General features: G+C 46.7%; 1 protein-coding gene across 2 annotated transcripts in view; it reads right to left on the reverse strand.

Annotated features, from left to right (window-relative positions):
- The window catches only part of LOC118391907 (equilibrative nucleoside transporter 2-like), a 48,254-nt gene that overhangs the window by 12,286 nt on the left and 20,207 nt on the right, over positions 1-15,761 (reverse strand). The window contains exons 2-4 of one of the 2 annotated variants that reach the window (XM_052459425.1): positions 2,797-2,902; positions 2,420-2,476; positions 1,320-1,401 (exon numbers count right to left, since the gene is read on the reverse strand). In XM_052459425.1, the coding sequence (XP_052315385.1) occupies positions 1,320-1,401; positions 2,420-2,451 (114 nt within the window). In that variant the 5' untranslated portion in view covers positions 2,452-2,476; positions 2,797-2,902. The remainder of the gene's footprint in view (positions 1-1,319; positions 1,402-2,419; positions 2,477-2,796; positions 2,903-15,761) is intronic. The other variant, XM_052459424.1, reaches the window with a different exon arrangement.

Genomic DNA, 15,761 nt, shown 5'->3' on the forward strand with positions numbered 1-15,761 from the left:
AACCAAGCTTGAACTCTTTGGCCTGAAAGCCAAGAGTCACGTTTGGAGGAAACCTGGCACCATCCCTATAGTGAAGCATGGTGGTAGCAGCATCATGCTGTGGGGATGTTTTTCAGCGGGATGGACTGGGAGACTAGTCAGTATCGAAGGAAAGATCCTTGATGAAAACCTGCTCCAGAGCGCTCAGGACCTCAGACTGTGGCAAAGGCTCACTTCCCAACAGGACAATGACCCTAAGCACACAGCCAAGACAACGCAGGAATGGCTTCGGGACAAGTCTCAATGTCCTTGAGTGGCCCCGCGAGAGCAGGGACTTGAACCCGATCGAACATCTCTGGAGAGACCTGAAAATAGCTGTGCAGCGACACTCCTCATTCAACCTGACAGAGCTTGAGAGGATCTGCAGAGAAGAATGGGAGAAACTCCCCAAATTCAGTTGTGCCAAGCTTGTAGCGTCATACCCAAGAAGACTCGAGGCTGTAACCACTGCCTTAGGTGCTTCAACAAAGTACTGACTACTGGGTCTGAATACTTATGTAAATGTGATATTTCAGTTTTATTTTTTTATTTTTTTTAATAAATCTAAAAACGTATTTTTGCTTTGTCATTATGGGGTATTGTGTGTAGATTGATGGGGGACGACGACGACAATGTAATAATTTTTTGAATAAGGCTGTAACATAACAAAATGTGGAAAAAGTCAAAGGGTCTGGATACTTTCCGAATGCACTGTATATATCCCAATGCCCCAGGGCAGTGATTGGGGACATTGCCCTGTGTACAGTGCCCTCTTTCAGATGGGAAGTTAAACTGGTGTCCTGACTCTCTGTGGTCACTAACAATCTCATGGCACTTATCGTAAGAGTTGGGGTGTTAACCCCGGTGTCTTGGCTAAATTCCGAATCTGCCCATCATGGCCATCTAACCATCCCCAGCTTCCAATTGGCGTATTCCTCCTCTGCCCTGTAACTATTCCCCAGGTCATTGCTGTAAATGAGCATGTGTCCTCAGTCAACTTACCTGGCAAAAAAAGGGTAACATAAAATAACAGTTTCGCCTGATTTTCAAAAAAGACTTACTTTTCAACTGAATTCCTTAAGAAGTCAATGTTCTACTTTGGATAAGGTTCAACAAGTGTGTATGTATCATACATACAGTGTTGAACCTGAGCCAGAGTAGATCTGATCCTAGATCTGTCTAAAGTTGCACAAAACCACATATCTAGGATCAGATTTACCCTATATGCTAAATGTAGCCGTTAGGGGACTAAATAACTATCTGATCCTGGACCTGTGGTTATAGACGCATGTTAGGTTTACCATGGAGGCGGTCATGAAGAAGTTCCATGGTAGCAGCGTCCCGAGTCCCAGGATGAAGAAGATAACCCCCACCAACCAGCCCCTGGGTTAGGGAGGGAAATATTAGAAACAAGCAAGTAATTCATAGGTTATTGATGTGTATTTACCATGTAATTTCTTAATAAATAGACAGTCATTTATGTAGCGTGAAATAAAGTGCTACCAGCCAAAGAGCATTAGCGGATTTTATAAAAGTACATTGGAAATGTAATCTATTCTCTACATTAATTGATTGAAAACAGTACAAAGTCACTTTTCAGTACCATAGCTTTGCTTAGAGGCAATGCCACACATTGCAATCCCCCACCCCAAATACGACTGGGGTTCAGAGTGAGAGCGGAAGCCAGAAACAAGTGAGAGGAAGAGGCACCATGGGCAGAACTGATGGGAAGTTTGGCTCTTTTACTGACTCCGATCTTTTCGACTCGTTAAATCAACAGAAGAAATCTCTCGACTAATTTCGTTCATTTGAGTCAGTAATGCCTAGAGCCCACAGGACCCCCTACCGGCGAACGATGAACTGAAAACATGAAAGAGTCATGTTTCTACCTCCTACAAGCCACATTTCGTTCACCATAGGGGGCTTATTGGAGCTGTCATTTGTGACCGATACTTGTAAACGTCTGCTCTAAACAATGTAGAGTTGTTGATTGGTAGGCAAACAAATAAGATGATTTATTGATACATTTGACAGTTGGTCTAGCTGTGGACGAAACCGGACGAGATTGTGAACAACTATTGTCGGAATGCATTGCTTAACTGCCATGAGTGTGATCAGCACAACATCGTTCGCGAACTGCAGACCCCCAAACGATTCGTTCTTGTGTATGTTTTAATTCTACAAAGCCGTGTCCATCATAACATTCAATAATCAATGAATCCCATTCATTCTTGCACCATGCCATCAATTAACATTTCTAAACATATTTTGTATTCTCAATGCAGTCTGCAGCATGATCTATATTCCGATCATGCAGGTCAAACGAACGACTAAAATTAACGAGTCACTCAGAAAAAAACTAACCATGATTGTCAAGTTTTAAAAAAAGGTAGACCCTCACCTATCGCGTGGGGCGTCTGTCCGACCCTTCATCCTGTGCTCGGGGGATCGGTTGAAACTAGGGCAAAAGAGTGGGAAACACGATCAACATCTAAAAGACAGAGAGTAGATTTGTCTAATCAGCTCTAAGCACGTTATTTACATAATACAAATACAGGACATGTTCTACATACTAGCACATTGCTGCAAGGAGGAGATGGAGCCATTCGCACTACACTAGAGCACTGTATGTCCGAGACCCACTGGATTGTAGCTTGTACTGTTAGCTGTGCTGAGATATCCACCCCTCTGGCAGGTCACAACTTCACACTCCATTTATTTAAATATGTACGGTCTATAAATCGCTTGGCATTTGAATCAAAGACGAGGCCCGAATACCTGTTCTCCCTTTGTCTGTAGATTAAGCAAGAATTCAGAGCCCACTCCTTGTGTATATTCTTGGTCCTCAATGCACAGAAATGCGTAGGTTCCGCACTCCGACCCACTAACACAAATGTAACAGGAGCAGAGTGAAAAGTTGTGAGTGATATTTCAATTCAGAATGTGAGTGTGTGAGAACTGGGGAAAGTATTTATGCATTCAACCCCTACACTCATTGCTTTGTTTTGTGTCATTTCACCAAAAGCAACATTTCTGCCAGGAGGCATGCTTTCACTAAGAACCAACTCTAGTTTCTAATTGATAAGATTGTTTATTCATACATTTCCTCTGAAATTCATACAAATGCCTGAAAGTCAATGATAAATGATATAGTAATAGACATGCGGTAGGCCTATCGCTTGGTCATGCTGTGAATCGGTCTGGTCAAAGTCATTATAATCTAACTTCACTCTTACTCATAATCTAACGACACTACACTCTCACCTTTAAAAAAGTCTAGAACCTTAAAGGCGAACCCTTTGTAAAAACCCTTTTTAGTTGCAGGTAGAACCATTTTGGGTTCCATGTGGAAACCTTTCTACAGAGGGTTCTATATGGAACCTAAAAGGGTTCTCCTATGTGGACAGCCAAATACCCATTTTGGATCCCTTTTTTCTAAGAGCGTAGATGACAAGCTTGAAGCAGTCAAGCAGAACTGATAAAACTGGGTAAATCGTGGACAATGCTGCATTATGAAGGAGTGAGTGAGAGAGACCTGTTCTACCTCCTCACCCAGAGACCTGCTCTACCTCCTCACCCAGAGAGACCTGCTCTACCTCCTCACCCAGAGACCTGCTATACCTCCTCACCCAGAGAGAGACCTGCTCTACCTCCTCACCCAGAGAGAGAGAGACCTGCTCTACCGCCTCACCCAGAGACCTGCTCTACCTCCTCACCCAGAGAGACCTGCTCTACCTCCTCACCCAGAGACCTGCTATACCTCCTCACCCAGAGAGAGACCTGCTCTACCTCCTCACCCAGAGAGAGAGACCTGCTCTACCGCCTCACCGAGAGACCTGCTCTACCTCCTCACCCAGAGAGACCTGCTCTACCTCCTCACCCAGAGAGACTTGCTCTACCTCCTCACCCAGAGAGAGACCTGCTCTACCTCCTCACCCAGAGAGACCTGCTCTACCTCCTCACCCAGAGAGAGACCTGCTCTACCTCCTCACCCAGAGAGACCTGCTCTACCTCCTCACCCAGAGAGAGACCTGCTCTACCTCCTCACCCAGAGAGAGAGACCTGCTCTACCGCCTCACCGAGAGACCTGCTCTACCTCCTCACCCAGAGAGACCTGTTCTACCTCCTCACCCAGAGAGAGACCTGCTCTACCTCCTCACTCAGAGAGAGACCTGCTCTACCTCCTTACCCAGAGAGAGACATGCTATACCTCCTCACCCAGAGAGAGACCTGCTCTACCTCCTCACCCAGAGAGAGAGACCTGCTCTACCGCCTCACCCAGAGAGAGAGACCTGCTCTACCGCCTCACCCAGAGAGAGAGAGACCTGCTCTACCGCCTCACCCAGAGTGAGAGACCTGCTCTACCTCCTCACCCAGAGACCTGCTCTACCTCCTCACCCAGAGACCTGCTCTACTTCCTCACCCAGAGACCTGCTCTACCTCCTCACCCAGAGACCTGCTCTACCGCCTCACCCAGAGAGAGACCTGCTCTACCTCCTCACCCAGAGAGACCTGCTCTACCGCCTCACCCAGAGAGAGACCTGCTCTACATCCAGATCCCAGAGAGAGAGGGACCTGCTCTACCTCCTCACCCAAAGAGAGACCTGCTCTACCTCATCACCAAGAGACCTGCTCTACCTCATCACCCAGAGACCTGCTCTACCTCCTCACCCAGAGAGACCTGCTTTACCTCCTCACCAAGAGAGACCTGCTTTACCTCCTCACCCAGAGACCTGCTTTACCTCCTCACCCAGAGAGACCTGCTTTACCTCCTCACCTAGAGACCTGCTTTACCTCCTCACCCAGAGAGAGACCTGCTCTACCGCCTCACCCGGAGAGACCTGCTTTACTTCCTCACCCAGAGACCTGCTTTACCTCGTCACCCAGAGACTTGCTTTACCTCCTCACCCAGAGAGAGACCTGCTCTACCTCCTCACCCAGAGAGAGACCTGCTCTACCTCCTCACCCAGAGAGAGCTGCTCTACCTCCTCACCCAGAGAGACCTGCTCTACCTCCTCACCCAGAGAGAGACCTGCTCTACCTCCTCACCCAGAGTGAGACCTGCTCTACCTCCTCACCCAGAGAGACCTGCTCTACCTCCTCACCCAGAGAGAGACCTGCTCTACCGCCTCACCCAGAGAGAGAGACCTGCTCTACCTCCTCACCCAGAGACCTGCTCTACCTCCTCACCCAGAGACCTGCTCTACCGCCTCACCCAGAGAAAGACCTGCTCTACCTCCTCACCCAGAGAGACCTGTTCTACCTCCTCACCCAGAGACCTGCTCTACCGCCTCACCCTGAGAGACCTGCACTACATCCTCACCCAGAGAGAGAGAGAGACCTGCTCTACCTCGTCACCCAGAGAGAGACCTGCTCTACCTCCTCACCCAGAGAGAGACCTGCTCTACCTCATCACCAAGAGACCTGCTCTACCTCATCACACCAGAGACCTGCTCTACCTCCTCACCCAGAGAGACCTGCTCTACCTCCTCACCCAGAGAGACCTGCATTACCTCCTCACCCAGAGAGACCTGCTTCACCTCCTCACCCAGAGACCTGCTTTACCTGCTCACCCAGAGAGACCTGCTTTACCTCCTCACCCAGAGAGACCTCCTTTACCTCCTCACCCGGAGAGACCTGCTTTACTTCCTCACCCAGAGACCTGCTTTACCTCCTCACCCAGAGAGAGACCTGCTCTAAACCTCACCCAGAGAGAGACCTGCTCTATCCCATCACCCAGAGAGAGACCTGCTCTACCCCATCACCCAGAGAGAGAGTGACCTGCTCTACCTCATCACCCAGAGAGAGAGGGTGACCTGCTCTACCTCATCACCCAGAGAGAGAGGGTGATAGTCAGAAGATCAAAACAAAAGCAAGTACAGAAGCACTGCCCCTGTGGCAATTTAAGCATTTCTGAGAATTATTTTTCGCTGATAAAACAGCAACTTGGAGACTGAGAATTGTAGTCTCATTCTAGAGTATAAGGGTCCGGGAATAAGTCGAAAAAAGGTTTATTAAACTAATGTTAGAATTCCTGAAAGAAACATGAGATGTATCCTCAGTATCCTATATCCTGAGGCTTCTTAAGAAAATAAACTGAACAGAACAACCTGATTCTGTGGCATGAAAGAATCATTTCAGTGAAGTTGTCCTTTGAGTTGTCAACAGTTTTTCAAGCTTGTTGCCATTTCAGTAAAGTCAAGCCAAGTCACATAAGGTCATAGACAGGCAAGGTCTCCCGACAGTAGGTGAAGGTTTCACGGTGGCCAGTAATATGTGATAACAGGAGTTAACAGGAAAGTTTGATGGAATCTGTCAAAAAGAATGGCAAATATTACTCCTATGTTCACAGACCTTGTCATTGGCTACTGTCAAACATGTTTTGGGTGAAAATGAAATCAAAGCTCACAATCAAATCAAATTGTATTGGTCACATGCACATATTTTTGCAGGTGTTGTGAAATGCTTGTGTTCCTAGCTCCAACAGTGCAGTAGTATCTAACTATTCATAACAATACACACAAATCTAAAAGTAAAATAATGGAATTAAGAAATATATCAACATTAGGATGAGTAATGTCGGAGTGGCATTGACTAAAACACAGTAGAATAGAATACAGTACATACATATGAGATGAGTAAAGTAGTATGTAAACATTATTAAAGTGACCAGTGTTCCATTATTAAAGTGACCAGTGATTCCATGTCTATGTATATGGGGCAGCAGCCTCTACGGTTCAGGTTTGAGTAACCGGGTGGTAGCTGGGTAGTGATGGCTATTTAACAGTAATCCTTGAGATAGAAGCTGTTTTTCAGTCTCTCTGTCCCAGCTTTGATGCACCTGTACTGACCTCGCCTTCTGGGTGGTAGCTGGGTGAACAGGACGTGGCTCGGGTGGTTGATGTCCTTGATGATCTTTTTGGCCTTCTTGTGGCATTGGGTGCTGTAGGTGTCCTGTAGGGTAGGCAGTGTGCCCCCGGTGATGCGTTGCGCAGACCGCGCCACCCTCTGGAGAGCCCTGCGGTTTTGGGCGGTGCAGTTGACGTACCAGGCGATCTCAATTGTGCATCTGTAAAAGATTTAGGTGCCAAGACAAATTTCTTCAGCCTCCTGTCTGTGTCAGTGATGTGTATGCCGAGGAACTTTCCACATTCTTCACTTCAGTCCCGTCACTTTGGATATTGGCGTGCTCCCTCTGCTGTTTCCTGAAGTCCACAATCAGCTCCTTTGTTTTGTTGACGTTGCGGGAGAGGTTATTTTCCTGGCACCACACCGCCAGGGCCCTCACCTCCTCCCTGTAGGCTCTCGTCATTGTTGGTAATCAGGCCTACTACTGTTGTGTCATCTGCAAACTTGATGATTGAGTTGTAGGCATAGATGGCCACGCAGTCAAGAGTGAACAGGGAGTACAGGAGGGGTCTGAGCACGCAACCTTGTGGGGGCCCAGTGTTGAGGATCAGGAGGGGGGGGCAGCCCGTCAGGAAGTCCAGGACCCAGTTGCACAGGGCGGGGTTCAGACCCAGGGCCCCGACCTTAATGATGAGCTTGGAGGGTACTATGGTGTTGAAGGCTGAGCTATAGTCAATGAACAGCATTCTTACATAGGTATTCCTCTTGTCCAGATGGGATAGGGCAGTGTGGTGTGCGATTGTATCGTCTGTGGATCTATTGGGGCGGTATCCAAATTGAAGTGGGTATAGGGTATATGAGGTGATATGATCCTAAACTAGCATCTCAAAGCACTTCATGATGACAGAAGTGAGTACTACGTAGCGATAGTCATTTAGTTCAGTTACCTTAGCTTTCTTGGGAATAGGAACAATGGTGGACATCTTGAAGCAAGTGGGGACAACAGACTGGGATAGGGAGAGATTGAATATGTCCGTAAATACATACACCATCCAGCTGGTCTGCGCATGGCCTGAGGACGTGGCTAGGGACCACCGTCTGGGCTGGCAGCCTTGTGAGGGTTAACACGCATAAATGTCTTACTCACGTCGGCCACAGAGAACGAGAGCCCACAGTCCTTTAGCGGGCACCGTCGGTGGCACTGCATTATCCTCAAAGCGGGCGAAGAAGGTGTTCAGCTCGCAAATTGATGTCAGGGATTAGTATTATGACTTAGCTATGCAAATAATGTGTAAGAAGATGAATTGGTACTTTGAGGTTTAAAACCTAAATATAATCTGTTACAATATGTGTTCTATAAAAACAATGATGGACTTTTGGATATATGATGAGATATGAAAGGGTGATAGGAAAAACGCTTTGTCCAACACTTGAACAGTAAGACACAACATAACAATGGTCTACTAATCATCAGCTCCACTCATCTTTTCTGATTTTCATTAGCTTTTCCAACCCTCCATTTCCCTTCAAATGCAGAGTATTTTGCTATGTCCAAATGAGTCGTTTCTTTGTTGAAAATGGACCATTGGGAAATGCCATTTTATTTATCTTACCTTTCATATACAACGTCACAGAAACAAATATCAGAAAAGTGACCAAAATCATTAAGTAAAAAACTGAGAACGAAATCTGGGGAGGCCTGATACTACATCTGGGGAGACAGGATACTACATCTGGGGAGACCAGATACTAAATCTGGGGAGACCGGATACTAAATCTGGGGAGACAGGATACTACATCTGGGGAGACCAGATACTAAATCTGGGGAGACCGGATACTAAATCTGGGGAGACCGGATACTACATCTGGGGAGACCGGATACTACATCTGGGGAGGCCGGATACTACATCTGGGGAGGCCGGATACTATATCTGGGGAGACAGGATACTACATCTGGGGAGACAGGATACTACATCTGGGGAGACAGGATACTACATCTGGGGAGACAGGATACTACATCTGGGGAGGCCGGATAATAAATCTGGGGAGGCCGGATACTACATCTGGGGAGGCCGGATACTACATCTGGGGAGACAGGATACTACATCTGGGGAGGCCGGATACTACATCTGGGGAGACAGGATACTACATCTGGGGAGACAGGATACTACATCTGGGGAGACAGGATACTACATCTGGGGAGACAGGATACTACATCTGGGGAGACAGGATACTACATCTGGGGAGACAGGATACTACATCTGGGGAGACAGGATACTACATCTGGGGAGGCCGGATAATAAATCTGGGGAGGCCGGATACTACATCTGGGGAGACAGGATACTACATCTGGGGAGACAGGATACTACATCTGGGGAGGCCGGATACTACATCTGGGGAGACAGGATACTACATCTGGGGAGACAGGATACTACATCTGGGGAGACAGGATACTACATCTGGGGAGGCCGGATACTAAATTTGGGGAGGCCGGACTCTAAATCTGGGGAGGCAGGATACGAAAGTCTCAGTGCAGAGTGGTTCCCTAGAGCAGCACACGGAAAGTCATTAGTACACTACCCCACACACAAAACGGAACAAACACTGAACACAAAGAGCTAAACCTGAATCTTATCAAGCTATACTTACAGTACCAGCAATGCCACTGACTCTGGCCCACAGGTTAATTGTTGTTACTGGAGTACACAGGGGTGGAGTGAGGTTAGTGGACAGAGGTGGAGTGAAGGTGGGTGGATAGAGGTGGAGAGAAGTTGGGTGGACAGGGGTGGAGTGGAGGTGGGTGGATAGAGGTGGAGTGGAGTTGGGTGGATAGAGGTGGGTGGATAGAGGTGGAGTGGATAGAGGTGGATGGATAGAGGTGGAGTGGAGGTGGGTAGATAGAGGTGAAATGAAGGTGGGTGGAAAGAGGTGGAGTGGAGGTGGGTAGATAGGGGATAGAGGTGGAGTGGAGGTGGGTGGATAGAGGTGGAGTGGAGGTGGGTAGATAGAGGTGGAGTGGAGGTGGGTGGATAGAGGTGGAGTGGAGGTGGGTGGATAGAGGTAGAGTAGAGGTAGAGTGGATAGAGTTGGGTGGGTGGATAGAGGTGGAGTGGAGGTGGGTGGATAGAGGTAGAGTGGATAGAGTTGGGTGGGTGGATAGAGGTGGAGTGGAGGTGGGTGGATAGAGGTAGAGTAGAGGTAGAGTGGATAGAGTTGGGTGGGTGGATAGAGGTGGAGTGGAGGTGGGTGGACAGAGGTGGGTGGATAGAGGATAGAGGTGAAGTGAAGGTGGGTGGATAGAGGATAGAGGTAAAGTGATAGGGTAAGTAATCCTTCTCACCCCCCTAAAAATATTTAGATGCACTATTGTAAAGTGGCTGTTCCACTGGATGTCATAAGGTGTATGCACCAATTTGTAAGTCGCTCTGGATAAGAGCGTCTGCTAAATGACTTAAATGTTCAATGTAAATGTAAGGTGGGTAGATAGAGGTGGAGTGGAGGTGGGTAGATAGAGGTGGAGTGGAGGTGGGTGGATAGAGGATAGAGATGAAGTGAAGGTGGGTGGATAGAGGTGGAGTGGAGGTGGGTGGATAGAGGATAGAGGTGAAGTGAAGGTGGGTGGATAGAGGTGGAACGGAGATGGGTAGATAGAAATGAAGTGAAGATGGGTGGAAAGAGGTGGAGTGGAGGTGGGTGGATAGAGATGGAGTGGAGGTGGGTGGATAGAGGTGGAATGGAGGTGGGTGGACAGAGGTGGGTGGATAGAGGATAGAGGTGAATTGAAGGTGGGTGGATAGAGGTGGGTGGATAGAGGATAGAGGTAAAGTGAAGGTGGGTAGATAGAGGTGGAGTGAAGGTGGGTAGATAGAGGTGGAGTGGAGGTGGGTAGATAGAAGTGGAGTGAAGGTGGGTGGATAGAGGTGGAGTGGAGGTGGGTGGATAGAGGTGGAGTGAAGGTGGGTGGATAGAGGTGGAGTGGAGGTGGGTAGATAGAGGTGGAGTGGAGGTGGGTAGATAGAAGTGAAGTGAAGGTGGGTGGATAGAGGTGGAGAGGAGGTGGGTGGATAGAGGTGGAGTGAAGGTGGGTGGATAGAGGTGGAGTGAAGGTGGGTGGATAGAGGTGGATTGGAGGTGGGTGGATAGAGGTGGAGTGGAGGTGGGTGGACAGAGGTGGAGTGAAGGTGGGTGGGTAGAGGTGGAGTGAAGGTGGGTGGATAGAGGTGGAGTGGAGGTGGGTAGATAGAGGTGGAGTGGAGGCGGGTAGATAGAGGTGGAGTGAAGGTGGGTGGATAGAGGATAGAGGTAAACTGAAGGTGGGTAGATAGAGGTGAAGTGAAGGTAGGTGGATAGAGTGGAGGTGGGTAGATAGAGGATAGAGGTGAAGTGAAGGTGGGTGGATAGAGGTGGAGTGGAGGTGGGTGGATAGAGGTCGAGTGGAGGTGGAGTGAAGGTGGGTGGATAGAGGATAGAGTTGAAGTGAAGGTGGGTGGATAGAGGATAGAGGTAAAGTGAAGGTGGGTAGATAGAGGTGGAGTGGAGGTGGGTGGATAGAGGATAGAGGTGAAGTGAAGGTGGGTGGATAGAGGTGGAGTGGAGGTGGGTAGATAGAGGATAGAGGTGAAGTGAAGGTGGGTGGATAGAGGTGGAGTGGAGGTGGGTAGATAGAGGTGAAGTGAAGGTAGGTGGATAGAGTGGAGGTGGGTAGATAGAGGATAGAGGTGAAGTGAAGGTGGGTGGATAGAGGTGGAGTGGAGATGGGTAGATAGAGGTGAAGTGAAGGTAGGTGGATAGAGTGGAGGCGAAGTGAAGGTGGGTGGATAGAGTGGAGGTGAAGTGAAGGTTGGTGGATAGAGTGGAGGTGTAGCAGCCCAGAGCCGTCAGAGTGGGGTTGAAAATATGCTGCTGCTCTGTGCAGAGGGAAGCAGGGCGCTCAGGGTCTCCATGAACAGGACACCACACTCTCCTGAATAAATCATGTGTGCAGAGGTGAGCCTGGGTTATTTTCTCGAAAGGCTGTCACTGCCCTAAAGCAGCCCCAGGCACCATTTCAACGCCTCTAGAAGACACACTGGCAGCCTAGCAACCACAGACCTATTAGTAGGGTAAATGTCATTCATTCCAGTTATTTAAAGCCACGATTGAGCAGGTTTGAAGCAGGATGTTTTCTATACAGAACAGCCCTCCATCAAATTGAAATGATTTTTATTGCGGACATTTGAACAGCAGGACTACAAAGAGTTATTTTCCAGTTTTCCCAAGCCATTAACGTGTCATAGCAATGTGTAAATGTCTAATTACTCCCCCCACACCTTATCATTCCAGCCACTAGTAAACCAGACAGCTGCTCCACTACCAAATATATCAGTGTCTCCGAGCACCAACTGCCCTGTCATAACAAAACCAGAAAGATTAGGCCTTCCATCTGTTCAAACGGTCTCTGTTTTCATATCTAACATGATAAAAACGTGGAATTTTCTCATTTCGTCTCCATTAATAGATTTTTCAAATAAATGTACTCAAATAGCTCATTTGACATATTAGGCTTATTTATTTAGGCTATACAGGGAGACAATCAAAATAACCTAGATGTAAATCTAGCCAGCTTGAGCCCATGGTTTATGAACTGATACACACAACTAAGCTGGATTCAAAACTTTCTTGAAACCAATATAATGTTATATATATGGGTGATACAACCATACCAGCTCTTCAGATTTTGCTGTGAGGAGGCAGAGTCATTAGATCATTTGTTTTGGTACTGTCCATATTTTTTGGCTGAAGAAATTGCAACATTTACCTGGAGCCAACTCTGCAAATAGCACTGCTTGGTGATTTAAAAAGTCATAGTCAATCGATCAATAATACTCTTAGCAAAAAGGTTTATCTTTCATTTACAATCTGTAGAAACTACGAGAACAGAAAAGGTTCAGAACTGTTGTGGAACATCGCAGAACAGTTCAAAAATATATGGCAAATAGACATGAAAACTGGATGTGTTCAGATAGATGGGAGGTTGAGGGTCGCTGAAGGACGGGACTATAAACAAACAAAATATAATTATTGTAAAATATACTGTGTCCGTAAAATGTATATAGTATGTATAAGCTGGATGTAGAAGGCTGTTGTTGTCCATTAGTTTGCTCCAATTAGGTGAGGGGTGGTAGGGTTAGGGGAAAATAAGGGAATACATATGTACTAAAAAATATATGGGCGATTTGTAAATTATACAATTACATTGATGGAATCTATCTGTGGGGAAAATTGTGATCCCCAAAATAATAATTTGGGCCCTTCTCAGTAGAACTGTAGATTTTCAGTGCTGAACATTTCCAGTTCCAAATCATATGGCAGAAACCCTTATGAAATAAATCTGTCTGGTCACCAAGAAGAAATGGAGTACAAGCCACGCGGTTTATCACCTATCAGGGAGTAGGAGTAATCCTCCATTGTGTCAATCTTGGCCATGTGGTGTCTAGAAAGCAGCAATGTCGCATGGTGGACTACGGCAATTTCCATTCAACATGATGAATATTCAAAGATAGCCTACATGTCCTTGGTGATGATTTCCATGAAGGAGTGACCAAGAACTTCGTCAAGGCGGATGATGTGACAGATTCCATTTGTAAAGGCTGACTGGCTGAATGACGACCATGAGGGCATGGCCTAACGCCTCGATCACACGGACAGCATCATTGCGTTTAGGTACAACAGAAGCACAGTACCAATCAAAATGGTATGCAGCAGCATCATATGTATGTAACAAAAGTTCAACATTCACCTTCTGCTATAATTTCTGTCAAGCCGTCTACACATACAGTTTAATGCATGTGTTCGATAAATCGAAAGTATGCACCACACAGAACGCATTGCAACTGCTTCTGCAACGCAATGCTGCAAGGCAAACGGAGCGCTCCATTGGAAATGAATAGTACCAGTCAAAAGTTTGGACACACCTACCCATTCAAGGGTTTTTCTTTATTCTTACTATTTTCTACATTGTAGAATAATAGTGAAGACATCAATACTTTGAAATAACACATATGGAATCATGTAGTAACCAAAAAAAGTGTTAAACAAATCAAATATATTTTATATTTGAGATTCTTCAGTGTACACACCCTTTGCCATTTTATTTTATTTATTTCACCTTTATTTAACCAGGTAGGCTAGTCGAGAACAAGTTCTCATTTACAACTGTGACCTGGCCAAGATAAAGCAAAGCAGTTCGACACATACAACAACACAGAGTTACACATGGAATAAACAAACATACAATCAATAATACAGTAGAAAAATCTATATACAGCATGTGCAAATGAGGTAGGATAAGAGGTAAGGCAATAAATAGGCCACGGTGGAAAAGTAATTAGAATATAGCAATTAAACACTGGAGTGGTAGGGTGTGCAGAAGATGAATGTGCAAGTAGAGACACTGGGGTGCAAAGGAGCAAGATAAATAAATAAATAAAGTATGGGGATGAGGTAGATTGGATGGGCTATTTACAGATGAGCTATGTACAGGTGCAGTGATCTGTGAGCTGCTCTGACAGCTGGTGCTTAAAGCTAGTGAGGGAGATTTTTTCAGTTCGTTCCAGTCATTGGCAGCAGAGAACTGTAAGGCAGAATTTGCTTTGGGGGTGACCAGTGAGATATACCTGCTGAAGCGCTTGCTACGGTTGGGTGCTGCTATGGTGACCAGTGAGCTGAGATAAGGCGGGGCTTTACCAAGCAGAGACTTGTAGATGACCTGGAGGCAGTGGGTTTGGCGACGAGTATGAAGCGAGGGCCAGCCAACGAGAGCATACAGGTCGCAGTGGTATATGGAGCTTTGGTGACAAAACGGATGGCACTGTGATAGACTGCATCCAATTTGTTGAGTAGAGTGTTGGAGGCTATTTTGTAAATGACATCACCGAAGTCGAGGATCGGTAGGATAGTCAGTTATACGAGGGTATGTTTGGCAGCATGAGTGAAGGGTGCTTTGTTGCGAAATAGGAAGCCGATTTTAGATGTTTTTGGGATTGGAGATGTTTAATGTGAGTCTGGAAGGAGAGTTTACAGTCTAACCAGACACCTAGGTATTTGTAGTTGTCCACATAATCTACCGTAATTTCTGGACTATAAGCCGCTACTTTTTTCCCACGCTTTGAACCTCGCGGTTTATACAATGACGCGGCTAATTTATGGATTTTTTCCCGCTTTCATAAGATTCATGCCGCCAAAAAACTGAGCACCGTCACATAATGTGACGTAAATCGAGCGCGCTCAAACTTCCCATCATTCTGATTACGGTAGTCATTTTGTCACCCTCATCATGGCAAAGACACGGAGAAATGCATATGATGCAGCTTTCAAGTTGAAGGCGATCGATCTGGCTGTTGGAAAAGGAAATAGAGCTGTTGCACGGGAGCTTGGCCTTAATGAGTCAATGATAAGACGTTGGAAACAGCAGTGTGAGGAACTGACTCATTGCAAAAAGACGACAAAAGCTCTCAAAGGGAAGAAAAGCAGATGGCCCGAACTAGAAAATGAGCTTGAAGACTGGGTCAACACACAGAGAGCAGACGGCCGAGGTGTTTCAACTGTGCAGATCCGACTGAAAGCCAAAACAATCCCCACCGCAATGAAGTTTGAGGATTTTAGAGGTGGACCATCGTGGTGTCTAAGATTTATGAGACGTAAAGGCCTGTCCATCAGGGTTACGGACGAGTCTGTGTCAGCAGCTCCCTCCCGACTACGAGGAAAACGTTTCAAACTTCCGCAAATTCACTGATGCAAAGATAGAGGAGCATTCCATCGGCCCGCACGATATCATAAATATGGATGAGGTTCCTCTGACGTTTGACCTGCCTCTCACTCGGACTGTCAACAGGAAAGGCGAATCATCCGTCACG

Source organism: Oncorhynchus keta, chromosome 13 (genome assembly GCF_023373465.1).
Source record: "Oncorhynchus keta strain PuntledgeMale-10-30-2019 chromosome 13, Oket_V2, whole genome shotgun sequence".
In the NCBI taxonomy this organism is placed as follows: Eukaryota; Metazoa; Chordata; class Actinopteri; order Salmoniformes; family Salmonidae; genus Oncorhynchus; species Oncorhynchus keta.